Source organism: Aplosporella prunicola (assembly GCF_010093885.1).
Source record: "Aplosporella prunicola CBS 121167 unplaced genomic scaffold K452scaffold_17, whole genome shotgun sequence".
NCBI lineage: Eukaryota > Fungi > Ascomycota > Dothideomycetes > Botryosphaeriales > Aplosporellaceae > Aplosporella > Aplosporella prunicola.
The window spans coordinates 145994-173330 of record NW_022983545.1 but is presented as its reverse complement, the minus strand read 5'-3'; the positions used below and the strand labels follow the sequence as shown (position 1 = coordinate 173330).

General features: G+C 55.5%; 9 protein-coding genes across 9 annotated transcripts in view; 5 read left to right on the top strand and 4 right to left on the bottom strand.

Moving 5' to 3' along the window:
- Positions 1-2833, bottom strand: part of K452DRAFT_327592 (uncharacterized protein) — a gene marked incomplete at both ends in the record, with an annotated part of 3456 nt that extends 623 nt beyond the window's left edge. Inside the window, 4 exons of the mRNA XM_033544929.1 lie at positions 28-822; positions 870-1753; positions 1775-2714; positions 2762-2833. Coding sequence (XP_033395878.1) covers positions 28-822; positions 870-1753; positions 1775-2714; positions 2762-2833 — 2691 coding nt within the window. The remainder of the gene's footprint in view (positions 1-27; positions 823-869; positions 1754-1774; positions 2715-2761) is intronic.
- A 162-nt stretch (positions 2834-2995) lies between these two features.
- On the top strand, positions 2996-4571 carry K452DRAFT_52178 (glycosyltransferase family 15 protein). The gene is made up of 4 exons (XM_033546786.1): positions 2996-3196; positions 3249-3512; positions 3571-4195; positions 4251-4571. Exons 1-4 carry the CDS (start codon positions 3049-3051, stop codon positions 4405-4407), a joined length of 1194 nt encoding a protein of 397 aa, XP_033395877.1. The 5' UTR covers positions 2996-3048; the 3' UTR covers positions 4408-4571.
- Positions 4572-5369: 798 nt separating this feature from the next.
- Positions 5370-6714, top strand: K452DRAFT_299556 (uncharacterized protein; the record flags this gene model as incomplete). Its single annotated transcript, XM_033542238.1, has 4 exons — positions 5370-5378; positions 5451-5512; positions 5628-5666; positions 5724-6714. 4 exons carry the CDS (start codon positions 5370-5372, stop codon positions 6712-6714), a joined length of 1101 nt encoding a protein of 366 aa, XP_033395876.1.
- A 295-nt stretch (positions 6715-7009) lies between these two features.
- Positions 7010-12397, bottom strand: K452DRAFT_309949 (uncharacterized protein; the record flags this gene model as incomplete). The annotated part of the gene is made up of 1 exon (XM_033543293.1): positions 7010-12397. One exon carries the CDS (start codon positions 12395-12397, stop codon positions 7010-7012), a length of 5388 nt encoding a protein of 1795 aa, XP_033395875.1.
- A 408-nt stretch (positions 12398-12805) lies between these two features.
- On the bottom strand, positions 12806-14420 carry K452DRAFT_351978 (uncharacterized protein; the record flags this gene model as incomplete). The annotated part of the gene is made up of 5 exons (XM_033545750.1): positions 12806-13421; positions 13480-13547; positions 13604-13992; positions 14029-14127; positions 14187-14420. The coding sequence occupies 5 exons, from the start codon at positions 14418-14420 to the stop codon at positions 13000-13002; spliced, it is 1212 nt and encodes a 403-aa protein (XP_033395874.1). The 3' UTR covers positions 12806-12999.
- Positions 14421-17909: 3489 nt separating this feature from the next.
- K452DRAFT_288925 (uncharacterized protein) lies at positions 17910-18441 on the top strand. Its single transcript, XM_033540748.1, has one exon. The coding sequence runs from the start codon at positions 17926-17928 to the stop codon at positions 18220-18222; it is 297 nt and encodes a 98-aa protein (XP_033395873.1). The 5' UTR covers positions 17910-17925; the 3' UTR covers positions 18223-18441.
- Positions 18362-20505, bottom strand: K452DRAFT_230476 (uncharacterized protein; the record flags this gene model as incomplete). The annotated part of the gene is made up of 3 exons (XM_033537097.1): positions 18362-19858; positions 20225-20362; positions 20419-20505. 3 exons carry the CDS (start codon positions 20503-20505, stop codon positions 18362-18364), a joined length of 1722 nt encoding a protein of 573 aa, XP_033395872.1.
- Positions 20506-21214: 709 nt separating this feature from the next.
- On the top strand, positions 21215-23116 carry K452DRAFT_309946 (uncharacterized protein; the record flags this gene model as incomplete). The annotated part of the gene is made up of 2 exons (XM_033543292.1): positions 21215-21239; positions 21288-23116. 2 exons carry the CDS (start codon positions 21215-21217, stop codon positions 23114-23116), a joined length of 1854 nt encoding a protein of 617 aa, XP_033395871.1.
- Positions 23117-23218: 102 nt separating this feature from the next.
- K452DRAFT_52115 (uncharacterized protein) lies at positions 23219-23750 on the top strand. The gene has a single exon (XM_033546785.1). It carries the CDS (start codon positions 23320-23322, stop codon positions 23599-23601), a length of 282 nt encoding a protein of 93 aa, XP_033395870.1. The 5' UTR covers positions 23219-23319; the 3' UTR covers positions 23602-23750.
- Positions 23751-27337: the final 3587 nt, after the last annotated feature.

Sequence of the window (27337 nt, the reverse complement as noted above, 5' to 3'; positions counted from 1 at the left end):
CCTCCCCCCACCACTCCCCCCACTAACACTAACACCCCACTCCAGCCTCTCAGCCAGCATCTCCCACGCCCTCTCCCCTCCCGCACGGCTCACGCCCCGCAGCCCCGCAACCACAAACCCCAGCAGCTGCCCGAACTGCGCGCGCATCTGGGCCAAGCTCTCCGGCCGCGCCGCCTCCGCGCTCTCGGAGCTAGTCGCGCGCCTCGCGCGCTCTTTGCCGGCGTCAGCATCCTCGTCCCCATCCTCAGCCTCGTTTTCATCCTCGTCCGTGTCCTCGTCCGTGTCCTCGCCCGAGCCCGCCGGCCGACGCCGCGTGCCGCTGTCGCTGCCACCGCCACCACCACCCCCGCCGCTGCGCGGCGTCGTCTCGCGCCGCGCGTGCACGTTAAGACTCCCCTCGCCGCTCAGTGCCGCCAGCGCGTCGGTGAAGAACACGCTCAGGTCGAGCAGGGCGAGCACGGCCTGCAGGATCGGGCGCAGCTGCGGCGTGAGCAGGCACTGGCGGTCGAGCAGGTGGACGTGGTTTGCATGCAGGGCGGCCATGACGTCGATGTCCTCTGCGTCGGCGAGGGCTTTGCGGAGCGCGGTGGTTGCGGTCCACAGAACCGTCTCGGTGAGGTAGCCGTGCAGCATGTCGGCGAACCAGAGGAGCCGGTGCCGCAGGTAGTACTGCGCTTGTGCGTGCTGCGGCGTGCCGCTGTGCCAGAGCTGCGTGCTCCGCAGCAGGTAGCGCGCCCGGTAGACTTGCAGCAGCAGCGTGCTGATGCGTTGGTAGGTGGGGGTTGAGCTGCGTTGGACTACGTTGAGAATGGACCAGGGGAGCTGGTGCGGTCAGTGTGATTCCGGGTATGGGGGGTTTGGATGCTTACGATGTAGTCGACGGCGATGCTGCCTAGGGCCTTGACGGTCCGTCCTTTTTGTTTTGTTGCTACTGGCCGGACGACCAGTCTGTCGGCATTGACCGAGGGCACAACGCTATAGACACTTCGCGCTATCTCTGTTAAGAGATATCGGTCATTCCAGCCAGTCCGCCCGCGGTCCAGTTTCTCAAAGACCATATCCGCAAAGCTTTGCATGAGCGAGCCATCTCTAGAAAAGTAGATAAACTCTAGAGCATCGAGTGACTGCCAAAGCCCGCTATAAAGATGCTGGCGCAAGACAGTCGAGGCAAGTGTGTATTTGCTCCTAATCCAATCCTCAAAAGCCAAGTTGAACAGCTCTGAGAACGGCGCCAAAGGAACTCCAACTCCGCCGCAGACTGCTTCGAGGTCCAAACATGGCTCAGTCTCAATCGACGAGGCTGCTATGTCGTGTCTTTCCAATTCCTTCAGAAAGACGACGCTTTTCCCCGAATTGAATATTTTCTTCGCTGCTGGATGCAAAAAGCTGGGGGCATGCAATTCTCCGCCGCTGTCATGCCGCAAGACGTATTGGTCGTGCCACAACGACGCTGCTTCGCTGCTCTTGTCTGCCACGCCCACAAAAAATATTTGATCGTCGAGGCCAAGTTCTCCTTGTTCCATCCATTCTCTAATGGGCTTCAGGTAGGTTTGTAAGCACTGAAAGAATATTCTGCCCAAAGTCTGGAACAAGCATGGTTCATTGACGACTTGTGACAGGTTGATCTGATTGTACAGCGCTTCAATGAAAGTAAACGGGCCGTCAGATTGTGAAGCCGTCATAATTAGGTCCTTGAGTCGTAACAGTAGTTCGGCTCGTTGTTGTACCTTCACCATAACCGCGGTAAGGCTGACTGCCACGGGTTGCGACGTACCCAAATAGCAGCCTTGGAGCTGAGCGAGATATTTGTCAAATTGACCTATCTCTTCTACTACAGCTGCCTGAAATGTCTGTAGGAGCGCGACGGATTGCCTACCGCTTGTCCACGATCGAAGTTCAAGCAGACCGTCACCGATGCTGGCAAGTTCCCGTAGTTGATTCTTCCAGGTTGGAATCATGGCGTGCGTAAGAATGAAACGGTCATTGCAGTCAACATGTGCTGTTTTCTTATCCAACCGGTACAGTGACGTGGGTAGCCCAGCAAGCATAAATAATGTCTCGCGAATGGCTTGGAGTTCAGTAATTTGGGACGTTTGCCTTCCCCCAGGACTCTGTTTAATGTCTTTTTCTGTAGGCTCGGTTTTGTCTTTTTCTTTGCGCCAGAATTGGGATTCAGAAACCTCTTCGAGCGTCGAGGGCCTCGATGGGAGGAGGAAAGTCTCGGCGACTGCTACGAAGTCGTCTTCTTCATCCTCTTCAGTTGTTGGTGGTGAGGGTTCTCTGGTGGTGGCAGCGCGCTTTCTCTTAGGCTGCCGCTCCTCTTCGGAGGACTCGGCAGCATAGTCGATATCGTCCCAGACACCCTCTTCATCCAGAGGGTCGTCGGCGATAATCTCCGCCCACGTTAGCGACGGAGGCGGCTCCGGCGGTTTCAACAACTCGAGATTTTCGACGCTGGCTTTCTCTACAGCATTATCCGACAGGTGCAGGAAAAGAGAGAGTATCTCCGGGGTCCATCTTCCAGGTGTTCTCTCGATTTCTTTCAGACGAACCTCCAGAGCTTCGGCAAGGTCGCTGCGGTTCAAGACGAAGAACTTCTCCACCAAGCCTTCATAGCTCTCCTGCACGTCAAACTGGTTCGTGCGCGTCCATTGCTGGGCGCGAAGGCCTCGCGCCACGGCATCTTTGGTTCTTCTGAACTTGCGCGAGTCGTTCTGGAGGGATGAGCCAGAGCTGGGTCACGGGACGCGAGCATACGTACCGTCACGGACTGGCCGGCGAAGCTGGTGATCAGGTCGGCGGCGAGGCCGGTTATGGTGGCCGAGTGCGCCATGGCGGCGTGGTCATCTACATCTTTTGTTGGCCAACGCGAGAGTTCGGGGAGACGCGCCGGACGACGAGGGCGAGGCCGAGCGCGGCAAAACCCCGGCCAGATGATCCCTGCAAGGATCTGGATCTAGGACGTACGCCGCCTGGCCACCAGGCATCGAAGGAGTACGCGACGACGTTTACGCGGCGCTCTCTCCGTCTGCAATCCCTCAATCCATCATGGCGGTGCCCCGAGCGATGCGCGGGCTTGCCGTGCTTGCGACTTTCCTACTCATCTTCGTTTTCTACGAGCTGTTCCGGTCGCCTGCGACCATAGCTGTGCCCGAATCTAAGGTCGACAATTGGGACAAGGACCCGCAGACTGACCGTGAGCGCAACCAGCCTTCCGCCCCCGCCTTGCCCATGCTGACAGCCCGTAGCCTCAGGTGAACCGGCAGAGCCGCTGCGTCGTGTCGAGGGCAACAACTATGCGCCCGATAACCCCAACTCCGATCGCATCAATGCCACCATCATAAGCCTGGTCCGAAACGAGGAGATTGAGGAGCTGCTGCAGTCAATGCGGGATCTGGAGCGCACCTGGAACAGCAAGTTCAACTACCCATGGACCTTCTTCAATGATGTGCCTTTTACCGATGAATTCAAGCGGAAGACGCGGGCGGCCACGAAAGCGGAGGTGCGATACGGTAGGGCCATCTTTTGGTTTGGCGCGACGCATATGCCCAGCTGCTAATGCGCCGACAGAGCTCGTACCCAAAGAGCACTGGGACGTGCCGTCATGGATCAACATGGACCTGTATGAGGAATCAGTCCACGTCCTGGAGGAGCAAGACGTCCAGTATGCGAACAAGCTCTCCTATCACAAGATGTGTCGTTGGAACAGCGGCATGTTCTACAAGCACCCGGCGCTGGAAAAGTACCGCTACTACTGGCGTGTCGAGCCGCACGTCCACTTCTTCTGCGACATCGACTACGACGTATTCCGGTGGATGGAGGACCACAACAAGACGTACGGCTTTACGATCAATCTGTACGATTCGCCGCAGAGCGTGACATCGCTGTGGCCCGAGACGCTCAAGTTCATCGCGAGCGACGAGCACTCGAGCTACCTGCACAAGAACAACGCCATGGACTGGTTGACCGACAGCAAGCGTCGCCAGCAGCACAACCTGCTCGCCAATGGCTACTCCACCTGCCACTTCTGGTCCAACTTTGAGATTGGTGACATGAACTTCTGGCGCTCAAAGGAGTACGAGGATTACTTCCAGCACCTTGACCGGGCTGGCGGCTTCTTCTACGAACGCTGGGGCGATGCTCCCGTTCACTCCATCGCGCTCGGTCTCTTTGAAGACAAGAGCAAGATTCATTGGTATGTTGGCTTCCCCTATCAATCCCAGACACAGTGCTAACCTTGCTACCTGCAGGTTCCGCGACATCGGTTACCAGCACATCCCTTTCTTCAACTGCCCCACGTCGCCCAAATGCAAGGGCTGCACGGCCGGCAAGTTCACCGACGGCGAGGCCTGGCTCAACAAGGAAGACTGCCGGCCGAACTGGTTCAAGTTTGTCGGCATGGAATAGGCCGCTCATTTTCGAGTCATTCGCTTTCAAGCCATTCCTCCACGGACCAGTCATTACGGGCCGTCTCATTTCTGGACTCTTGTCCACAATTAAATTGAAAGTTAATACATATACCGCGTGATAGATCTGGGTGGGCTGGCGTTCCTGGGCAGAGATGATTCGACTGGGTGACGCGAAAATGTCGCTGGCGGGCAGGCTGCGACGGCACGAAGTTGTGCAAGGGAGGTTTCGTATACATGTATGTCATTTGCACGCCTATACATGTGGAATGCTCGCGTTTTAGTTGGGCTTTTATCTAGGCTCTCTTTCTGTTCGCACTGAGTTGGTGATGGTGTTGTCGTGGCTTCTGCTTTTGGTGCTGGATTTTTCCAAAGGCAGTGGAGGCTTTTCACTAAGTCGCGGAACTTCAGTCATCAAACGCCTGCTTGCTTCTGCTCGCCGCGTAGGTGCGCCGTCTAGCTCCAGGCGAGAACTCATCTTGCAGGCAATCCGATGCTGTCAATACTCAGCGGACATGTCTACGCGTGGACATAATACTCCTACACACTTGCGTCTGCATGATCCCTTATACATGATCCCTTATACATGTTTCTGCATGAGACAGAGCATTAGCTGACCCGGCTTCAGCTGCTTACTATGTCCTTGGACTTTCGCGAGCTGAAAGATGAACTATGCGCGTGAGTGCAGTGGGTATGACCTTGATATCTCCCAGTCATGAGTCCCGTCCGGGTAGCAGTCAGTCGGACCTAAAATAGGTAAACGCGCACGTGCCAGATGACGTTGAGCATTATAACAAGCAGCTCTTTAAGACGATTTGCAGCTCATCCCGGCATCTCTTGTACCTTTACAACTTGCTTCACTGATTGGTCCCGGACTACCCCGCGCGGCTGAATCATCCACGTCTTTTTCTTGCATCACGCGCGAGCACGCAATCCCAAGCACGGACAACACCCTACGACAATATGGTCAAGGTGCGGTTTCAAAGCGCTCTACAACTTTCCTATTTGGGTAAAATGGCTCCGCTGACATGCCCGATTGAGTAGTTTGAGTATTCGGCTGAGGAACCTCTTAACCGCGAGCCTCCGCTCGAAAAGCTGATTTCTAGGTATGCGGAAGACAGGGAGCCGCGGTCCGGCCTTTCTGCTGTGTCTTTCTCTTGTCTATATCTTTTGTTCTAGCCCTTCGATCTCATGAGCTGACGTAACTGCCGCTGGATGTAGCTTTCTCACAAAGGATGATGGCTACGACCGCAACCACGGGTAGAACACCCCACTCTCTTCTCATCTTAACTATCACCAGCAGCTAACATCTTGCAGAGCAATCCCCCACATCGACCCCACAAAACACCGCGTCCGGATCGACGGCGCCGTCAAAAACGAGCTGTCCCTCACCCTCTTGGACCTGCAATCCCTCCCCCAACACAGCGTAGTATGCGCGCTCCAATGCGCCGGCAACCGACGGCACACGATGCGAACGACGCTCAAAGAAGTGCAAGGGATCGACTGGGCCGACGGCGCCGTAATGAACTGTTCCTGGCGGGGTCCGTTACTACGCGACGTTCTCGCGCAAGCCGGCATCGCGCTCCCCAGCGCCGCGCAAGCCAGCGCGCACGTCGCCTTCGCCTGCCACAGCAACCCCTGCCAAGAAGCGTCCTGGTACGGCAGCAGCATCCCGCTGGCGCGGGCGCTCGACCCCGCCGCCGACGTCCTCCTCGCCCTCGACATGAACGCCGCCCCCCTAACCCCCAACCACGGCTGCCCCGTCCGCGCCATCGCGCCCGGCATCGCCGGCGCCCGCTGCGTCAAGTGGCTCGATCGCGTGACGGTGCAGCCGCAGGAGTCGAGCAATTTTTACCAGCAGCGCGACTACAAGATCCTCCCGCCCGAGGCGGACTCGACCGAGGCCGCGGCCCGCTTCTGGGACAAAGTCCCCGCGCTGCAGGATATGCCTGTGAACAGCGTCATCGGCGTGCCTGGTGCTGGCAGCCGCGTGAGCAGGGATGCGCTCGGCACGGTCCTGGTCAGGGGCTACGCGCTGCCTGCCGGGATGGGCGGGCCGGTCGTCAAGGTCGAGGTTAGTGCGGATGGGAAGGAGTGGGTCGAGGCGAGGCTGCTGGATGGCAAGGGCGAGAAGTGGGCGTGGTGTCTGTGGGAGGCGAGGCTGGCCGTCGCGGCTGGGAAGGGGAAGAGGATTCTAAGTCGCGCTACGGATCGCGCGGGGAATGTGCAGCAGCCGCTTGCGCAGTGGAATCTGAGAGGCGTCGCGTATAATGGGTATGGCGAGGTGGCGGACTTGGAGGTTGTATAGGTGGGGAGGGGCGGTTGATGTGGGTGTGCGGTAATGAGGTTATGGCTTTTTATTTTGGGTCTGCTGGTTTCGTTTGCGAGCATCCATTCGTTTGATTTGCGTTAAGTGATCTCATCTCTATAATTTAGTGATTCGTCACTAAAAGCCCATGATATGATACCAACCAGCTTAATACCCAAGCATCTTGCAAGAGGAAAGCGTTCGGTCCATATCCCCAAATACCCCTCGATTAACCACACTAACCATACCAACCACGCACCAGATACCTATGTACAAAACCCCCGCAGCTCACTGCTCACTCCTCCCCCTTCACACCCTCCCCATCCCCATGCTGCGAATTCCCATCCTTCGAAGAATCAAGCCACCACGCCCTTAACCCCCCCACCAGCGCCCTCTCCTCTTCCCCAACCTCCACCGGCGGCCCATGGCATTCCTCGCGCGGCACACGCTGGCGACGACGCGTCTTTACTTGCAAGCCACCACGCTCCCCAGCATCGCCCTCGCTACCACTGCCACTTCCATTGTCCTCATCCCCGCTGCTGCTGCTGCTGCTGCTGCTGCCGCTCTCTCCCTTCGCATCGCCCGTAGCATCGCCCCAAAGCCCGCTCGTGCGGTCCGCCCAAATCGGCTTTTCGGACGCCGAGCCGAAGCCCCAGCTCGAACCCGCGCCCAACGCGCCGCCAGTACTATGTCTCTTCCTGCGGCGCGTCTCTTTGGCTTCCCCGCCAATGCCATCATAATCCAGTCCCTTAGCAGCGACCCCCGACCCCGGCCCCAGACTCTGCGAAAAGTCCATCTTGCGCTCCCGAGCCTTCCCATACCGCCACACACACCACGCGGCCGCCTCGCCGCTCACAAGCCCCGCCCCGCCCTTGAAGCTCTTGACGCCAAACCCGCGCAAGAGCACCGCGTCCCCCGCCTCCACCTCGGGCAGCGCCGCCTTCCACGGCCGAAACACCTGCACCCGCACCTCTTCGCCCTTGGTCAAACTCGTGTCCGCCACGCGGAAAAGCGTAAAGTAGTCTTTCGGGCCAGCTGACGCACGCGTGGGCGGTTTTGCGGCGCGCGTGCACACGGCCAGCACGTCGAGCGTCGAGGCCTGAGAGTTCAAAAACGATGGAACCTGGGACAACGGCGTGTAGTATGAGAGCGCGGTGCGGATGCCTTGGCTTTGGCTCTGCGTTGCGAGTTGGCTTTGTAGAGGTCGTGTGAGCGGTTTGCTAAAGCTGAAGAGAGAGGGAGGCGCGTCTTTGGGCGTTGTGCTAGGGTGCGTTGCCAGGCCTTTGCTTGGCGTCATGGTGCCGAACAGGGTTGGGCTCTCGAATTGCGATGCCGGTTTCTTGGCTGGTGTTTGCTGCTCGACGGCTGCCTGTGAGGCTTTGGCCGCTTCTGGGGCAGCTGGACGAGGAACCGTGACTTTGGCGGGGGTACCAAAGAGCGTGGGGCTGTCGAAGTGAAGCACCGCTTTCTTGGCTGGCGTCTGTTGCTCAGCGACTGCTTGTGGGAATTTGGCTGCTTCTGGAGCTGCTGGACGAGGAGCGACGGTCTTGTCTTGTGTGGTGACTTCAGAAGGCTTATGTTGCTCAACAGGCACGACAGTTGTTTGCGAATCGCTTTTGGCAAACGAACCAGTTTTCTGAGTGAGCTCTGGTGTCGGCGGCGCAATGCTGTCAGCCGCCGTTGGTTTGGACGTTTCCTGGACCTGAGAGGTCTGTTGGCTAGCCTCGGGCGTGATGGGTTGCGTTTGCTGCACCGACTGGAAGTGACGTGTAGCGAGTGAAGGTTGCGCCGGAGGTGAAGAATGGACAATTTCCATTTCGTCGACCTCGTGATCTGCGACTGCCTTCTGGGACTTGGCTTTAGGAGTGACTTGAGTCTCGTCTTGAGTCTCGTCCCGAGTCTCTGCTTGGGTGGAGACCTGAGTCTCCGCTGCCTTAGAATCCTGAGTCTCACCTTGAGTCTCGACCTGAGCCTCTTTCCCACCAGCCCTCACCGACTCCTCAAAAGCAGAGGGCTGGGGTTGCGTAGTCCTCAGCGCCCGCATCAAGCTTGACTCGTCCCTTAGCATCGATGAATGCATCGGAACCGCATGCTCCGGCAAGGTCGACGGATGGACAGGCAGTGGTTCCACCAGCTCAGGATAACTATCGCGCAGCTGGCTCTCGAGCCTCCTGTTCTGGACTTCCTGCGGGTCCATCTCCGGCGTATGTCCCACCGGAGATCGCGACGGGGATGGCGCTTTCTGCCGGACCGGTGTCACTGGGCTGACTGAAGGAGGCTCAGGCGTCCGCCGTGAGGCGTGCTGGGGCGGCGGAGTGGTTTGTGAAGGCTCGCCAAGGATCTGGCTGGGCTCGAGCGCGGAAGGTTCAAATTCCTCCTCGGGAATGGTTTCGGGTGCTGGTGAAGACGACTCCACAATGGTGGATATGGACTGCTCTGAGTTGTAGCTGTCCTCGGAGTCCTTGACTTTCGTCCGGCGACGTCGGGCCAACACTCTCTGTGCCACTCCAGAGGAAGTAGGCGCAGCTCGAGTTTGTGTCTGCGAGGGAGTGTAAGAAATGTAGTCCGGCTCGACCTGAGAAAGGTCAAGGTGCTCAATCTCCTCTGCAGACCGTCGCTCAGTTGCAGTCAAAGGCGACGAGCTAAGGACATGGTATTCGGAGCTGGAGCCTCTTGTTTCGGCAGCTGGCTGGATTTGACTATCCTGGACAGGCTCAATTGTCTGAACAGGCTCGGCTGTCTCAACAGACTCGGCTGTCTGGACACGTTCGGTTTTCCGCACAGGCTCAGCCGTCTGAACAGACTCAATCGTCCGCCCACGCCCAGTCACCTCCTCATCTCTGACCGGAGCGACCGACTCCTCCCTAACCGCAGACACATCCACCATAGACTCATCCTCGCTGTCGGTCTCGCTGCCTAGATCGACAATTTGCGGAGCCTGCTCTTTACTCGCGACCGGAACGTCCGCCGAAGGCCTAGCACCGACATCAGGGACCCGGCTTTCATCCCGCTCCTGTGGTACGGCAGCAGGCCCCGGAAGTTCTGAGGGTTCAGCCTCAGGCTCCGTCATCATCGTATCCTCGTCTTCCCATGAAGGCACGTAAGACTCTTGGCCATACGACATCGGTCCTTGTGGTGCAGAGCTTTCCAAAAGCTGTGATGACTCCGGTTCTGAGACGTCTTCCTGTGTTTGCACTGGCGCAGATGGCTCCAAAGGAGATGACGGCGTCTGGGTTTCCTCCTGAACACCTTTGCGTCTTTCCGCTTCCTTGATTTGATCGGATGAAGGCTTGGACTCACCCTCTTTCTCAAGGTCCTCAGCAGGAGGCGTCTTCGTTTCTTCAACGGCTTGCTGTAACTTTTGCGAAGCTTGCTGTTGAGTCGCCTCGTCGATACTAGATTGGAAATGGTCCATTTGATCTTGATTGGCATTGCCTGTTGCCACTGATCTCGTATCGTCAAGGAGTTCTGCATCACTGCTCGTCTTTTCTGCAAGCATTTCGACCACTGGCGTAGGCGCTGGCTGTGGAGTAATTGCTTGTCTGGCCAAGGAAGGATCTGCTGGGACCTTCTGTTCCTCTGCCTTACTCGTGGGAACAAGCTCCTTTTCCTCAACAACAGGGGGAGGAGCAGGCTGCGTCATATCCAATTGCGAGTCTTGCAAGTCGATGACTTCCACAGATTTTGTGATTGGTCCCAACTTTGGCCTCGGAGCAGCGGAAGCCCCATCAAGTCCGAAAGGAAATCTGTCGTCAAAGTCCGACTGGCTATGAGGCTCGACGCCTTGATCCGCTTTCATGGAGGCTTTTTGTTGTCCCTCAACACCCGCGAGTCGAAAATCTATCTGAGAAGTCTTTGGAACCTCCAGTTGCGCAACAGTCGATTGCTTCCCGCCAGCATGCTGTGCTTCCTGGATATCCGCAGTAGATGGCTCTAAAGCTATAGACGGGCGCGAGTCCATGTAAGAGGTTGCAGTGGCTTCAGTCGTCTCAGGAAATGGTGAAGGCAGCGGCAGGGTAGAGGATGTCACGGGTTGCAGCTGAGGCGTCTCAGGAGCGTGAACAGCAATGGCTGGTTCCCTTGATGATGAGCTAGCGGCCAGTTGCGCCTGCAAGTATGGCAAGGCTGGAGGGAGCATCGGAATCGTAGGCTGATCCATCAGTTTTGATGCTTCCTGATTAGTAGCAGAAATTTGCTCAGAAATTTTTGGTCCTGCTTCCACTTCGGCTCCTGTGTCCGGCGATTTCGCCTTGCTCACGCTTATTGCCTTACCGGCGTCTTTTCGTCCGTCACCAGTTGAAGGCTTACCTTGTTGACTCAGGTCTGGCTCTTCAGAAGCTTCTCTGGAAGAAACTTCAGCAGTCTCGACGTTAGATTCAGCATCTTCGACATCCTCTTCCCGCTCAGAGTCTGCCTCCTTAGCGGAGTCTTTACCCTGTAGTGGTACCCCGGAAGGACTTCCCCCTGCTAATAACTCAGAAGACTTAGGTGCATCTGAGAAGACGGATTCACCTTCAGTCCGTTCATTGTCAATGGATTCCTCTTCTTGCTCGACTGAGTGATAGTCATCCCCCTGAACCAGCTCGACATCTTTCAATGAGTAAGACGCATCCAACCGGTCTTCGGGCTCAGCAACGTCCGTGTCCTCACTGATGTCTCCACTCGTGGCTTCATGCTCATGGGTTTCGACGAGATATTCCTGAGTGATGGCATCTTCCAATGCCTGCCGCTCCTCTTGCATGGTCTTGGGTTCATCGAGTTTCCTTTCCAGGGCCTCTTCACGATCAACGGGTTCGGGATGTTTAGGGGCTTCCGACGGCTCGGGCACGAGGCTTTCTTCATCTTCGGCGGTGGCTTCGGCAAAGGATGTCTCAGCAGAGACAGGTGTCTCTGAAAGTGGGGTAGCCTGCTGAGCCACAGAAATCTCTTCTTGTGGCGTAATCGCTGTTTCGTCATCCACAGATATAGCATCGGTCTTTTCGGGCGAAGGCGTTCTTGTAGTATAGGTCCACACATTGATGTCCTTGAACGATTTCCTACGCCGCTTCCTGCCCTTGCCTTCAACGTATCCGTCTTCTTCCGCAAACAAATCTGACCCAGACCCAAAGCTTCGATCCAGCTGATCCAGCGAGAGACGGGCTCGCTTGAGAAATGCCGGCGACGACCACACGGCGCTCTGGAAACCGTTTGCACTCAGCCGCGCCACAAGCGGCGAGTCTTCGAAAGCCGACTCCTCATCCTGCTCGCCTTCCGGCTCCGGGGTCCCGCTACTGACATCAAGATGTGCCAGGTTCTGTCCGTCGCGTGTGACACGCATGCCTAGCCGCCGGCGGAACCCCAGCTCCCACTCAACGCTCTTGCCCGGTGTTGTCACAACTCCATCCTCCTCTCCCTGTACGCGCAGCCACTCCGCACCCGTGAGGCGCAGCACGACCTCATCGCCGATGCCAACGCCGCTCGTTGCGACGGCGTGCGCTGCCTCTCCGAATAGTTGAACGCGGACCTGGCCGCGGCGGCGACGAAGGCGGAAGTCGGGTTCGGCGAGCAGGAGGGCGCATGTCCGAGTTGACGACGAGTACGGCCAGAGGAGAGTGACAATGGCGGTTATGGACTTTGAGGCGGGTGCAGGAAGCTTCGGATGCAGAGTGGCGATTGGGATGCGCTCGGGCTGGGCGGCCGCCATTGTGAAGGGGGTAAGGAGTGCTAGGCGGTGCAACAGTCGTGGATCATTGCGGGTGTTGTCGCTGACGAGCAATGGATTTGCCGGCGCATGTGGAGCTGTGACGACGGAAAGCGCGTTGGATGGCGTCGCCGTTGGCGCGTGCGGTTGTGGCGTCACGGGTCGTCTGTTGCTCTCCCGCCCAGCGATTCCATCGCTCCACAAACTCCATCATCAACTATGACTTTTCACTATTCGCAAATACGGTGAACTACCGTAGCGGAGCACAGCTCTGGTTTCCTTTTTCGACTTTCCATTCCGCTCCGGATGATTCGTCCACTCACTTAGCTAGTTTACCCACCTCTTAACCGCCTATCAGACTGGGCTCGCTATACTTACTTACCGAGTGCTCTTTGCGTAGTTACGAGTAGCTCTGAATTTGCCCTAAGGCTCTTTACAGGGTTACGGAAGAGTGTATTTATGAGGATACAAAAGTAAGTCATATACCTAAGCAGCTTTAACTTCACATGGGTGAGCAGACTATTCGTGGATAACCAAACTATTCAGAGAGAGGCGCGGTCGAAATCAGTCTTCATCGGTTTACGTATTGAATGCAGCTCCTCCCCTCATACCGTACTTGAACCGTTCTCTGACAAGAACGGACCAAGCGTCAAACCCCGCACATGATCCTCTGACCCTTCTTCCAGCATAGTGTCTTGTCTCTTCAAAAACTCAATATCCTCTCTGCTAATATCCTCTCTCAGAAGAGTGTTCCTAGTGATCAAAATACTCTCCACCGCAGCAGGCGGCGGCACCCGACTGTCCCGACTCGAAGCCGCGCATCTTGTGTCGCAAGTATGGCCCCAAAATCCGCAACTGTCTTGCTGAGACATGGTGCGTAGTTTGAGGTGTTTTTTGGACGATCTTCTCACATCAAGAAACCTGGGGAAAAACTTAGCCAACAGCGGCTTCAAGGCCATGAGAGAAGCGCAGATGATCCCGACATTTGCCTCGACTGCCGACCACACGATTAGAGTGGCGCCCGATTCTGCGAATTCAAGATCAGCATGCATTTTAAAATAACCGGTGAGTTACGGGTTGCTGACTCTCTGTCTGTTGCTTAGCAGCATATATCTGGACAAGGGCGAGCCGTAGAATGCTCACGATGCAGACGCTGCGACCCACAGTCAGCTTTTTGCCTGCTTATCAATCATTATAGCAGGAACTTACAAACCACCAAGCGCGAAGACCCCCATGACACTAGCCTTTTGTCTCATTGGTAGACGTAGGCTCGAGATCAATGGCATGGGATAGAACCAGACGACAAAATCCATGATTACACCGATGCAGGCAGTGGACAGCCAGTACGAGTTGATGTTCATGCACCTTCCTTCGACTCCAGGCTTCCAGTACTTGAAGAAAGGACGACAGATAAATATGCTTCCGAAAACACCCCAGCATGCAGCCCCCAGCAGGATAATGAGCAAGACAATGCAGAAAATTTTGGACAGTCGATATTGGAAGATGCGAAGGTACTGCAAGACGAAGGCGGTCTTCGTGACATTGACTAGCGTCTGATACAAGACGTTACTTGTGAGGATGAGCTGTGCTAAAGTTAACTCTGAAGCTGCAACTAACGCAAGCAAAGCTCATACCTTCGAGAGTACCGCAAGAGCAGCTTTCTCAGTTTCCCATCCTGCCGTTGCGACGTGAAATTCGACGCTAATGAGAGACGCCATTGCGATAGACAATGTCTGTTAATCACGAACTCAGCATTCAGTCGTCTAAACGAAAAATCGGAGTGCAAACTTACCAGCGAAAACAGTATGCACCAATCCTCCACCATTACCCTTCTTGCCAACACTGCTCGGGTATAGAATCTTAGTGCAACTGCCACCAACGCCAACGTTGTTAATACTATTGTCGGCGTCAGCGCCTGCCAGTCGACCTTGATAACCCCCATAGCCTCGGGCTTGGTATTCTTCGGTGAGTATAACATCGGAGAGTTTTGTTTAGGAACCTTCGCGACGATGAATGTGTGATTCATTTTTAGGCGACCAGCCGGGACCGCCTTATACGTTGTCTCAACACAATGCTCGTTACACTGCGTGGCGAGGGAGAACAGTTCAGGTCCATCAGAACTTCAGTTCATTGAAGAATCGGCCTGCGTATCTCAGATGAGTGGTTGCTGTAAGCACCTGTGCTGAGCTTTGATATCTCGGCCGAATCGAAGCAAGGGGCTTTTCGCTGTCCTTTTGCCTATTGAAAGTAAGTGTGAGATAGACGTTTGCCACTCCCCCTTAAAACAGTATGGGCAAGTACCTAATAAAAGCTGGGAGACAATCATGCGGCAAGACATGAGGCGACACTGCGGTTATGCCATCATAGTCGTTCGTTGTTTGCGCGGAATGCTAACAATAACTAATGCAAGAGGGGTCATATCGCGCAATGCGAGCCAATAGTGTTGCAGTCATCGGCTGAAATCAGAAGGCGTTGAGCCTGAATGGCTGGGAGATCAATCGTGCTGGCTGCAAACAACGGGTCATGAAGCCATCGTACCGTTCAAAACTGAAACGAAACTTGCCATAATCGAGCACGCACGAGCCCTGGTGCGTGTAAGACACGACGGTGCCATGTACTCCAGCACGCGAACCAAAGTTGAACCAGACAGCTGGATCTAAGGCATCGAATTAATCGTGGCTGGTTTGCGGTAAAGCTCCAGATGTACGTGTATTCAGCTGGAGCATATATCTTCTGGTGGGGTTAATACTCTTGTCGAGTTAATTTTTATGGCTGTAGGAATTAATTTCCTCCAGTCGACATTTAAACTCTTATATACTCCAGCAATGACCTACAGATGCCAAAACAGCCTCTTCATAAAGCCAAACCGCTCCTCATATACAGCAACCGCCTTGATCCCACCCCCTTAACCCACTCTATCCAACCACGCACAACAAATCCGCACCCATCCGCAACTCCACGCCAAAAGCCGCCACAATAGAACGAACCAAGCCCCACAGAAACACCAACAAGCCACTTCCGCCCGCCCGTCCCACAAGAAACACCACCCACGAACAAACACGCCTCCGACGGCGCCCACGCGTCCCGCGCCTACCCAAGCAGCACACGCACGCCGCTCCCGCGCCCGATGGCGCAAGCCCGCAATGTGAGATACCCAGCTACCTGCACGTACAGTGAGCGCCGCGAGGGCCGGACCGGCGACGCGAACCGTGGTTCCTACATATGTACATATGCATGCAAGCCGCGCGATCGGGCAGATCGAACGAGGAAGCTGAATGCTCTAAGCTGACAAGCGGGTTTGCAGCTCGCCGTTGCTCACCTCCTCTCAACTCACGTCTTAGCTTGCTAGACCGCAGATGCGCAGCTCCAAAGAGCACGCACAGAACTGCATACTCTTTACGGCACTCAGTCCCTCTGCACAGAGGCACTAATGAGAACTATCCCCCTCCCAGGACGTGTAGAGTATATACATACGCGTACGCGCACACACTCCCCGTCTCCCGCCCCCGAGCCTATCATAACCAAACCGCACCCGTAAGCCGTAGAGTACTCGTATGTACTCGTACGAGTAGGCACGGCATAACGTCATCGACGCAGCCAGTGCCCGCTTGCGCGAACGAAAGCCAGCGCGCTACTGCCGCCTTTGCCGCTGCCGCCTTTGCCGTTATTGCTATTGCGGCTACCTCGCCGGGCGCCCCTTTCCCGTCACTGAGTTTCTGCGCAGGGGCACGCGTTCCGTTGGCTATGTCTGCGTCCACGTACGTACGTCTAAACGCCCAGCCGCGCGGCCTGATGGACGGAGGCATGTGGCATGAACCTACCTCGGCTCCGGCAGGGGCGGCGACGGGAACAGTGCAGGCGTCACTCTACTCCTAAGCTGGGGCTGGCTGTGTATGCAGGGAGCTGTTTCTTGCTGCTGTGATGGCGGGCTGTGCCGTGTCGTTTCTGCGTCGAGACAGAGTAGGGGCGCGTGTGTGGATGGGTGGGACACTATTTTGCGGTTTGGTGCAGTGCAGTGCTGTGTGCATAGCGGACTTGTCTGTCTGTCTGCCACTGTATGCCTGCCTACAGCTGAGCCAGCTTTCAGGAAGTGGGAGAGTGGGTGAGTAGGCGTGCAGAAGGGCTGAGATTTTAAAGGTGTGTGCGTATGCGTTTCCTCTAGAACCCCAGACAGAAGGACTAGTTACAGCGATCAAGCCAGTCAGCAGCCCCCAACCATAAAAGAGGCGTTTATGCATATACGTGACTGGGGTTTTCGTGGGAATTCGTGTGCATTTATCGTTATGTGCAAGAGAGGGCGCTGTGAACAGTGGATGCTACGCGGGTATCAATCAGGCTTTGTGGACTGTGTAGGTAGATACAGAGATAAGTTGGTAGGTAGGTATGTAGAAATGCAGCAGTAGACCACATAGCAACCCAAAAACCCGCTTCAACATACCACTCCCATCCGTTAAAACAGCGCTCTCTTACCACACAACAATCTACACACACCACTCACCACTCACCACACACGCCAACCCACCCCCAACAGCGCCATCAAAGACCCAGACAGCGAGCGAACCCGATCCCACAGCTCACACAGCCCACACGACCTAACCTGTCAATGTCAAGCAGCCGGAGCTGGCACAAGCTTGACGGGCCGGGAATTGGCGGCACGGCACGGCACGGCGACGGAAGCGGGCGGGCGAGCGGCCAGAAAATGACATGGCAGAGAATGACATGGCATGGCAAGGTGGCAAGGCAGGCAGAACAAGTCAAGACGGGGGTGAAGCGGATAAGGCGGGGAGGGACGGGAGGTTGTGGGTGTTGGGGCGGCGATGACGCATGCTCTGCTCTGCTCTGCTCTGGTCGCTGCCTTGGTGCTGAGGGATGGTGCTGAGGGACGAAAGCCAAGAGAGATACAATACACACGGCGGTGTCGTGTTGCTCAGGGCTTGGGCGTGGCGTTCTGGTGGAAAAGCGGCGTTCTCGGCGGGCGAGGTGTGGTGGCGCGGAGGAAATGAGGGTGAGAGAAAGAGGGAGGAGGATGGGGAGGATGGTGACAGAGGGAGAAGCGGTGAGGCGAAGGCGGGGTGGGCATGGCGATGAGATGGGGGGTAGTTGGAGGGGTAGGTTCGTTCGTTTGGGACCGTGGTGATGTTGTTGGTGTTCAGGCCGGCAGACAGAAACGCCATTCTGCACCCTGCCCAGCGATTAATCAGTCAATCACGCTCTTGCCCACTCACTCACTCTCACATATCGATCGCACAATTGCATTCCCTCTCTTCGTGCGACCAGGGCCTTAACCGCCTCACATGCAACCGTTCGAAAGCACTGCTTCCCGGCGCCGTGCACCCCTCCCCGCTCAATGCGCAGGTCGCGCCTTCCTGTTTGGACCCTGAATGTGTCTTAATTGTGTATCTAAGCCAGGGGTCTGCCTTCGAGGCCAACCCGGGGTCGTGCGGGTGTTAGGTGGTACAGGAGTCTTCGAGGAGCAAAGAAGCTTAGCGCCGTGCTTCCCTCCCGCCTCGCCATGTGTGGTTCTTCTGGCAATGCGCTACGGTGCCCGTGCGTTGCTTGGTGGCGTGTTTGGCTGTGCGTGCGCACGGTACGATAAAGCAATTTGGATGTCGGTTGATTGGAAAGAGAGCGAAATACGAGTACAAATGAACAGGAGGAGAGGAAAAGAAATGGGAAAAAGGTGGAAGAAGAGGCAAGGACAAATTGTGCATGTTTGGACGGTCAGTGGGCAGGGAGCCATGGTGCTACAGATCTATTCAGTCATGTTCCACAGACAGATCGAGGCGCGATGTGTTCGTGAAGGATCAGGGTCCGGATTGATGCCGTGAGAGACACCAGCAAACTCGGTAGTGCGGGCCGATCCAGGACGCCGCGATCGAGCGAGTCAAAGTTCCAGGCACTCGAACAGACCGCTGTTTGTCACCAGCGGGACAACAGAAGTATATCCATGGGTAGTGTGACCTTGCTTTACTGCGGAGACGTGCAAGCTCCCGAGTCCACACGGGTCTTCAGTACTTGGCCGTTCTTGGTCACGTCGTCGGTAGAAGTTTCTGGTTCGAGTTCGAGACGAAGGGCCACCTCCGCGGCAAGACGCTGCTGTTTCTTTACCTCGTCCCTTAGCACGTGCCTCAGGATCTTACCGCTCGAATTGCGGGGAACATGGTTACCGAAGTGGATAACGGCATGTTGAACTTTCTGCTTGGCTAGATGCTGTAGCAAGAAAACTCTGATGTCTTCTGGCTGGAGACTTGACCCAATTTCGCGTACCACCAGGATATGTACCATCTCGTTTTCGCCAGCATCGTCTGCGACGCCGAACACTGCCGATTCCCTAATGTCCTCATGTGACGCAAGGACTTCCTCGATCTCGGCTGGCGCGACCTGATAGGCATTCACCTTGATCAGTTCCTTGATACGACCAACGAGAAAGATCTTTCCATTCTTAATGCAACCAAGATCGCCGGTCCTCAGCCAACCATCCTCGTTGATAGTTGCTTTCGTAGCAGCCGGGTTGTTCAAGTACTCGAGCATAACAGAGGGGCTGCGTACCACGAGTTCCCCCAAAGCGTCAGTTTGTGTGACTTCAAACCCACTTTCGTCGATAAGCTTGAAATCAGTGTTAGGAAGCGGCCTTCCCACAGAGCCGCTGTAGTCTTCTTCGGGATACTGGAATGTCGTCATCCAACCCCCTTCAGTCATTCCGTAGCACTGGACGATCCTTCCTAAGGGTGCAATTAATTTGCTGGCTTCAAGCTGTTTGGCAGCAGCGAGAGGGGCTCCAGCACAAATGACGGTCCTCAAACTCTGCAAATTCTGCTTTTTCTCAGACGTCAGAGCATCACCAAGGAGATGTCTTGTAATGATGGGAGGTGCGACCACAGTCTCCGTGATCTCAGCATCTTGAAGCAGCTCCAAAAAGCTATTAATCTCGAATCTGCGCTGAATGTACGTTGGATGCCCTCCACAGAACGGTCCCAAAATGGCAAGTGGGGCGGCGAATGCATGGAAGATCGGAAGCGAAATTAGTCGTCTTATAGCATAGGGCTTGTCGCGCGAGTCGTCGAGCGCCACACTCTCATTGACGAAGTTCTTGTGGGTGCGCACAGCTAGCTTCGGTAGACCTGTTGTACCGCTGGTGAGGAAGAGACCAGCCGGGGTCTGCTGTGCGGTCCTCTCGTCGTCGAAGCTGATCCAATCGCTCGAGCCGCACGTGAGCAAGTCATGGAAGTCGAGGAATCCAGGCTCTCGGACGGACTCGGTGGAATGATAACCAAAAATCTTACAGGTATCATATTCCTCGCTCGCAGCAGCGACCTTGTCCAACAGTGCCTTTTCTGCAACAACGAAGCGCGGCTTCGCAGCGCCGAACAGATGGGCCAATTCCTCGGCTGTATACTGTGGATTGGCGGCCGCATAGGCACCTCCGGCACCGATGATGCCGAGAGCGATGATCGGAAACATAATCTGGAAGACGGCGCGTCAGCGACATGTCTAGGAAAGCGGAACGGCAGTCTTGGAGGGCTGTGTTCCAGGCGACCCTCCCGACGGCCGGCTGCGGGAACCCGGCAAACACGTGCAAGAGCAGACGCAGTCACGGCAATGTCATGCGGGCGTCAAGGAAGGTCGTGTTTGACGCGACGCGGGCAGCCGGGCTGAGGCCGACGTCAACCGGGAATGTCAGAAGTGAGTGGATCATCCCAGTTTGGCTAGGTGTCACGCTGCCCACGTCGCTAAATCCAACATCGACTCTTCGCCATCTTCCGAGCCTCCCACGCCGAGCACCCGCAATGCCATGGAGCTGGTGTGAGGTGTGATGTTCTCTGAGCTTACATCATTGTGGCTGACTATGCAAACTGCATCGCCCTTCTGAAGACCAAAGGCCAGCAAGCCGCAGACCAACCTACGGACTAGAGAGCGGGCCTCATTGGCCGAAAGGGAATGGGTGCGATCCGTGGCATCCACGAGGAGCTGTGTAGTCAGCCGGTACCAAGAAGCATGATATGGAGTGATCGTCTGCTACTTACCGGCTTGTCTTGATCGTAGGCATACTGGCGGCCAAGGGCCCATGATACGACGTCGAGGGAGGGAACGGGAGTGCTATTGAGCGGCATGTCGTGTGATAGCAGCTGATGAGGAAAGAAGATCGATGGTGGAAAAGAGCGGCGGAGAGAGGGACAAGGAAAAGAGACGGGCCGAGGCGTTTGAAGGGACGGAATCACTAACACACCCGTTTGAAGAGACAGACGACAGGTAGGAAGCAGAGTTCAAACGCGCCTGGCGATGTGCGTGTTAGGCCGCGGTATCTGCAGCCACCCCAGGCAGGCACGCGTAGACTGACGTTCCCGCCCGCGCCCCGCCCGCCTCTCTCTTTCAAACCCTCTCTCCGCCACCCGTCTGAGTTGCTGCACCCATCCGACCAAGACACTCTTTGACAGCCAGGCAGGATTCCTGTGTTTCCATTGCCATATCTTTCGTTTCCACCCTCGTTTTTTGCTGCAACCTCCACCAGAGCGCTAACTTTGCTTTGCGACTTCACCTTGTAACAAAGCAGACGCCTCCGCAACGACGACTTCTCAACTTCGTGCCACCGTCTGTATCGCTTACTTCAAGCCACTCGTTACCACGACAAAACTTTCTTCGCCTCTCGACTTGCTCGCGCTTTGGTCCACTATAAAGCTGCCCGGCCTTTTGGTCGCCAGCTTTGCTGTACCGCCCTCGTCCCGTCTATAAACCCACAGTAAACATTCCATCTGCTGTCTTTTGCTCCCGACCCCGACAGTGCTGCAGCTCTTTTCAACTCATTGCTTGCTCGTCCCAGACATGCGTGCTATGGAACGCCTCAACGGTATGCAATGCTTCTATTTGTTTGATCCCCGAGGCTAACAGTTAGTAGACTTGTCTATCTCCGGTCGGCGGACTATCCAATTCCCTCTTCCTAGCCATCGGGCTACATTCGGCGAGCCTGTTGTACGAGAATCAATCACTGTGCTTCACAAGTTCGCCAACCTTGCCGAGGTCGTGCAAACGCGCCCTCCCGTCAACGAATCCAGCATCACTCTAAGCGAAGTTGATGAAAAGACCGACAATACCATTGATAGTAGTAGCGACACTGCTTCTATCGCCTCGACTATAGTCGATAAAGAGGATTCCTTCGCCTTGGATAGCAATGACGACTCTCTCCCATCAGACTATGACGACAGCTCGATTTCCTCAGACTACAAGCGCGGCTCATTTAGTTCAGACCACAAAAGCAGCCATTTCGACCCAGAATGCAAGAACGAGTCCTTTGCCTCGGACTACAAGCACAGGTCCATTGCCTCCACCATCACTCCTTATGACGACTACGAGATCAACGAGCTCCCACCTCTTCCTTACTACGGATGGCTCAGTGCCCGCAACAACTACCGCCTACATGAAGTCTACTACAAGTGGTTCTCGGTATATCGCCAGATATTCATGGTGCTCTTCGCTTTCAACTTGCTGGGCCTTTGCCTCTTCTGGGCCTTCCAGAGCTGTGTTAACACTGGCAAGGACGTCTCCGACCCTCGCAATCTGGCATCTTACCAACAGCTGACAGCTGTGGCCGCTAACCTTCTGGTCTCCATTGCCTTTCGCAATGAGCACGTTGTCAACGTTCTTTTCGATACCGTTAGGTCTCTTCCCCTTTGGCTACCACTTAATATACGGTGCGCCGCCGCCAAGATTTACCACTACGGTGGCGTGCACAGCAGCTGTGCAGTCGCTGCGACCATGTGGTACCTTGTGTACGCTATCACCCTCACGGCGGAGTTCACAAGAGGGGAGCAGAAGAGCGTGATGGTAGGCCTGGCCTGGTCAGTCCTGACACTCATGATGCTCATCCTTGTCCTTGCCTACCCGACCATAAGGAACAAGTACCACAATTACTTTGAATGCGTCCATCGCTTTGTCGGATGGACTTCAATGGGTTTGTTTTGGGCTCAAATGATGGTCGGCATAGTCCTTGTGGCAAAGGCCACCGATAGGAGTACCAGCAGCGTTCTTGTCCGCACTCCGTGCTTTTGGATTCTTGTCCTTGCTACGGTTCTCATCATCTACCCGTGGCTTAACCTCCGTCGCCGCAAGATCGAAGCCGAGCCTCTCTCCGCGCATGCTATTCGCCTCCATTTCGACTATGGCAACTTCCGTCTATGCTCTGGAATTCGTCTTACCGACAGACCGCTCCTCGAGACCCATTCCTTTGCCACCATTCCCAGGAGCGATGGCAAGCCGGGCTTTGAGGTTATCATCTCAAAGGCCGGAGACTGGACGGCTAAGATAATCAAGAACCCTCCGACAGCCATCTGGGTTCGCGGTGTTCCCATCAGGGGCGTCCTGGGCATTGCTCAGATTTTCAGCCCTGTCGTCATTGTATGCACAGGCTCTGGAATCGGACCTTGTCTCTCGTTCCTTCGTGGCAAACCCAACCACAACTTCCATCTGGTGTGGGGTACACGCGACCCGGAAAGGACATATCAGCCACCTACACTTGATGAAGTCTTCCAGCATGACCCCCAGGCCGTCATCTTGGACAGCACCAAGATCGGTCGGCGTCCAGACATGACCCTCGAAGCGTACAAGGCTTATAAGAGGTTCAATGCCCAAGCTATTGTCGTCATATCAAACCCGAAGGGCACGAAAGACATCGTCTTCGATATGGAAGCTCGTGGCATCCCCGCTTTCGGACCTATCTGGGACTCTTGATCCACTTGACAGGACAACCATCTGATCCCGCTTGTGCGCCGCTTCCGGCGTGCAGCGCAACTTAGCGGCAGGCCTTTCGTGATACCCCTTGACATGGACATTATATAGGACGTGGTGTAATCTGGGTGTCGATTGTTTAATGGATCTTCAGTATAGGTGTGTAGGATTCTTGGGACGAGACTTACGGGCGGCGATATGGCGCGATGCCTCTTTCGGATTTTCTCAGCTGCTACGGCGCCGGCATCTTGCTTCAACGGGAAGAGACGAGACACCACCGATGGCAACAGCGTCCCATCTGGCGACGCAAGCGTGTGTGGACAAAAAGGATAGTCGGGTGCACTTTTGGTTTCACTCCACTCTCGTTTTACATACACACTCTTTTCTTTTGTCTTTCCTTTTTTTCTTTACTATGTTTAACCCTAATTCTTCCATTCGTTCATAACAGGGCAAGGGTTTCTGCCGACCAAAAGCATCATGTAGCATAGCATTAGATAGTGGCCTTAAGCCAGAGTACAAGACATTCCTTCGCATGTCGCCGGACACTGTCTTACAGGCTGCCAAGACGCCTTTCCTGGTTATAAAACGTCTGTCACCGGAAACCGAGATCCACACCTTAGCAAGACAGGAGACGATACAAGCAGTCCCCACAAAGTACACCTTGCCTAGCTCCTAGCCCGAGGCCCGGGTATAGATATAAAGGTTTTAGAGTATATATAACATCCGTCACCGCGAATCGAGATCTACCTTCTAGCGAGCTAGAGGACGATATAAGCAGTTCCTACATAGTCCCTGCTTAGCTCTCAGCCCGAGTCCCGGATATGGATGAAATAGTTTTAGAGCACACATAGATTCTATGTATCATAACTGATTCTCTTCTTCTACTCCATACAAATATCACAAGTAAGCATAGGCTCGAACGGCGCTAGCAGGAGAGGGGGGTTGCGAATTCACAACCCGTAATGGGATAATTCCTATAGGGTAACAGAAATCGGACGAGGATTTGAATGCAGTGAGTCACGCGCCGTCTACCACGAACCAGGTCGGCGGTTGACTGGGTGCAATGGGCATTGTGCAGCGGAAGTCGCGACACACGGCAAGCCGCAGCCCAGCACAGGCCGACCGGGTGACTTCCTTGTCGCGATTTCCGACTTCCTCTTCGCAGCGTCCCCTTTCCTCCTTCGTGATCGCTGTCCTCTACTTTACCACACACCTTACCTCCAAAGTACAAGTCTGACGCTTGCCCCTAAAAGCGCTTCCTGGTTTACCTTCTTGCACCATCGGAATCACTTGCTTATCCTCGTCAACATGGACACCAAGATTATTACAATAGTCGGAAGGGCAGATGTTGTTACACTATACATACCCCCCTTAAGCGAGCTATCCAACCACGAGCGCGACCTTTAGATCCGCTTACGGAGTAATCTATAGGGAGCACTTTCAAAGGTACCGCTACTCTTTACAAGTAGTACGCTAACTACGAGCGTAGCTTCTAGATCTACCTAAAGAGTAGTCTCTATACAGCATTCTAGAAGTGTCGCAAGTATACCTGCATCCTCCTAGAAATAATATAATATTTATATTCGGAGCGACTTGAGTAGCTTTCGCTCCCTACGGAGTACCACTCCCTATAGGCATATAAATAACGACTCCCTCTCCGACTGTAGTATTTGCTTACTCCCGGTGCAGCAGCTTCCGCGTCTACAACTACTTGATAGGGGCCATCGGAAGACCCTTTGGCAACTGGGAGACGCGCTTGCGCCTACTAGCCAAGAAACCTGTTCGACTGCTTATCTACGAACTGAGCACACGCATGTCCGGGTGGACTGCTGGCTGGCTGACTTACTGAATGGTCCCGTTCCGCTCCGCTCCGCTCCGCCGCTAGCAGAAGCCGGTGCTATCGGACGGCGGGGTAGATTGCTTAGCCAGCTAGCGGGGTGGAGAGGGTTGCGTGGGCGACGGGGTGCTAGCGCGGCCTGAAGGTATTTGTGTTGTTGGGTTCCATGTTCGCCTTCCACGGTGATGATGCAAGAGCTATGCTGATGTCGATCCGCGGACATGCAGGTGGTCGTCGCCATCGAGCTCGCCGTCGCCGTCGCCGTCGCCGTCGCCGTCGCCATGGCGCTTTCTAGACCATGGTGAGTGTGCGAGTATCAGGGTCTCGTCCCCAGCGTGCCAGCGCGAGTACCGGTCGTAAAGCGAATCAGCATCTTCGCTCGCCAGGTACGTGTACGAAGAGAAAATCAACAGGCGAACGAACACTCCACAGCCTTGCCTGTGCACCTTGCTTGGGCTCGACGACAGGCTGACTCGTTCGTTCAAATGGCGTAGGATCCGGGATTTCAGTTTCGCTACGGAATCGTACGAGTACGAGGGCGCGCGGGATGGCAGATGGAGGTGAGTTTAATCGTAGCTCGCGGCCGTGACAAGGCAGCAACGACTCAGAGGTGGCGGAGGTCGACACACACACACACCGTCGCGGGCCTTGTTGGTGGTCGCGATGGTGTGGCGTCGTCACTGCCGTCTCGGCTCGTGCGCGCTTGGTTTAGAATCCCGGCGGCGGACGAGCGCAATTCCAAATCAGCCGCCCTTTCATCGCCAGGCCAGCATCCCCAATGGCCTGACCGACTCTTTCGGTCTCGGGAACCGTGTCGCTCCCGGGGGCTTATTTGTCAAAATCCGCTTCCTGCGACAAGCCCGCTCCTATACCGTTGCCCACTGATTGGCTCCCCGCGCTACGTGCGTGAGCCTTTGCGCCTTACGGGGCGCCGTTTGCATCTGCCCTGCAATGCGCCCTGCCAAATACATTTTGGTTTTTGCGGGCGGGGCCGCGTTTGCGCTGGTCGCTGGGCCCTCGCAGAAGTAATATATGTAGGTAGCAGCTGTCGGGGTAGGCTCCCGCATCCGCCTTTTCTCTCCAGTCGTGCTTCCTTGCTCTGTCGGGAACTTACATACCCCTCGCATTCCTCCCTTCAATCTCTGCTGTTTGCCACCCTCTGTCAATAAACAATTCTCCCTTTGCCACCTATACATATCTACAAACCACCGACAGTCGTCTCTTGAAGTCGCAAAATGGCCCCTTCTGCAACAATCTCCTCGCGGCACCCCTACCTCGCCTCAACACACGCGTCCTCGATTGAGTCGTGGAATTCTTCTGTCCCCGGCCGCTCTTTTCAGGCACATGCGCAGCGGACCGATCCTTCCGATCCTGCCATCAAAGCCTACCTAGAGCTCAAGATGGCACTGCTCGCCAGCGCAAGCAAGTCTCGTCCCATCTACCACTCGTAGCGGGCCGTGCAGCTCAGTGCAGATGCAATTACGACGTTATGGATGTTCACGACCTTTGAAGCACCTCGCTGTATCTACGCGGCGTGACGGGACAACGGCGTTGCCCGCCTTCCGCCTATCTACTGTGGCGCGAGACCGACAGCGATATATGACGACGCCGTAGCCACTCTATTATTATCTCCGCTGGTAGTCGCGTCTTTGCCACTGCTATCTGCTTCCATCATCTACCATCTACCTACCTTATTCCACTCCTCTCGCCCACGGATTAGCGGCACCGCGACTTCAAACTTAGCAGACGCGTACATAGCTCGACTGCGCTGGCTGCTGCAAATACCCGAGCAGCACAACACTCCACTCTGCCGTCATTAATCTCATGGCCAAGAGCTCGCGCCAGCTGCACGAAGTCTCGGCTCCAGTTGCCTTTTGTTGTCAGCCCTGCTCACTCGCTTCCGACCCGGCGCTTCCTTGGAGCAGATGAAGCGAGCGCGGTGGCGGGCAAGCAGGTCGTGCTTTCCTGCAGACTGCGCCGGGGCAGTAGCTACAGTGAGGAGCTCACACGAATCGGAATGCACAGAGGGAGGATGGTGTTTGTGGCGTGGGTTTTGGTCTTGTCTTGTTAACCTAGGCATTTGATTGAGGGGCTAAGGTAGTGAGATGGATGTACGACGCGAACATAATGACAAGAATCCGAAATGCAATTACCTAGCTACATAACTTGCTCAGCTGACTTTCGTGCGCCCGTACAAGCCTGTGTCGCCAGGTACAAGCAGAGGCGTTGACAAATGTTCCCTGATGTAGGTACCTAGTAAGGTATCAAATAGACAAGGCACCAAGGCACCACGGCAGACAGTAGGTAGTCACGTGGACATGCTCGGTCGGCCTCGCCAAGCATTCGCGCCGACCGCCGCCGCCGCCCGGACGCCCAGATCTCCAAAG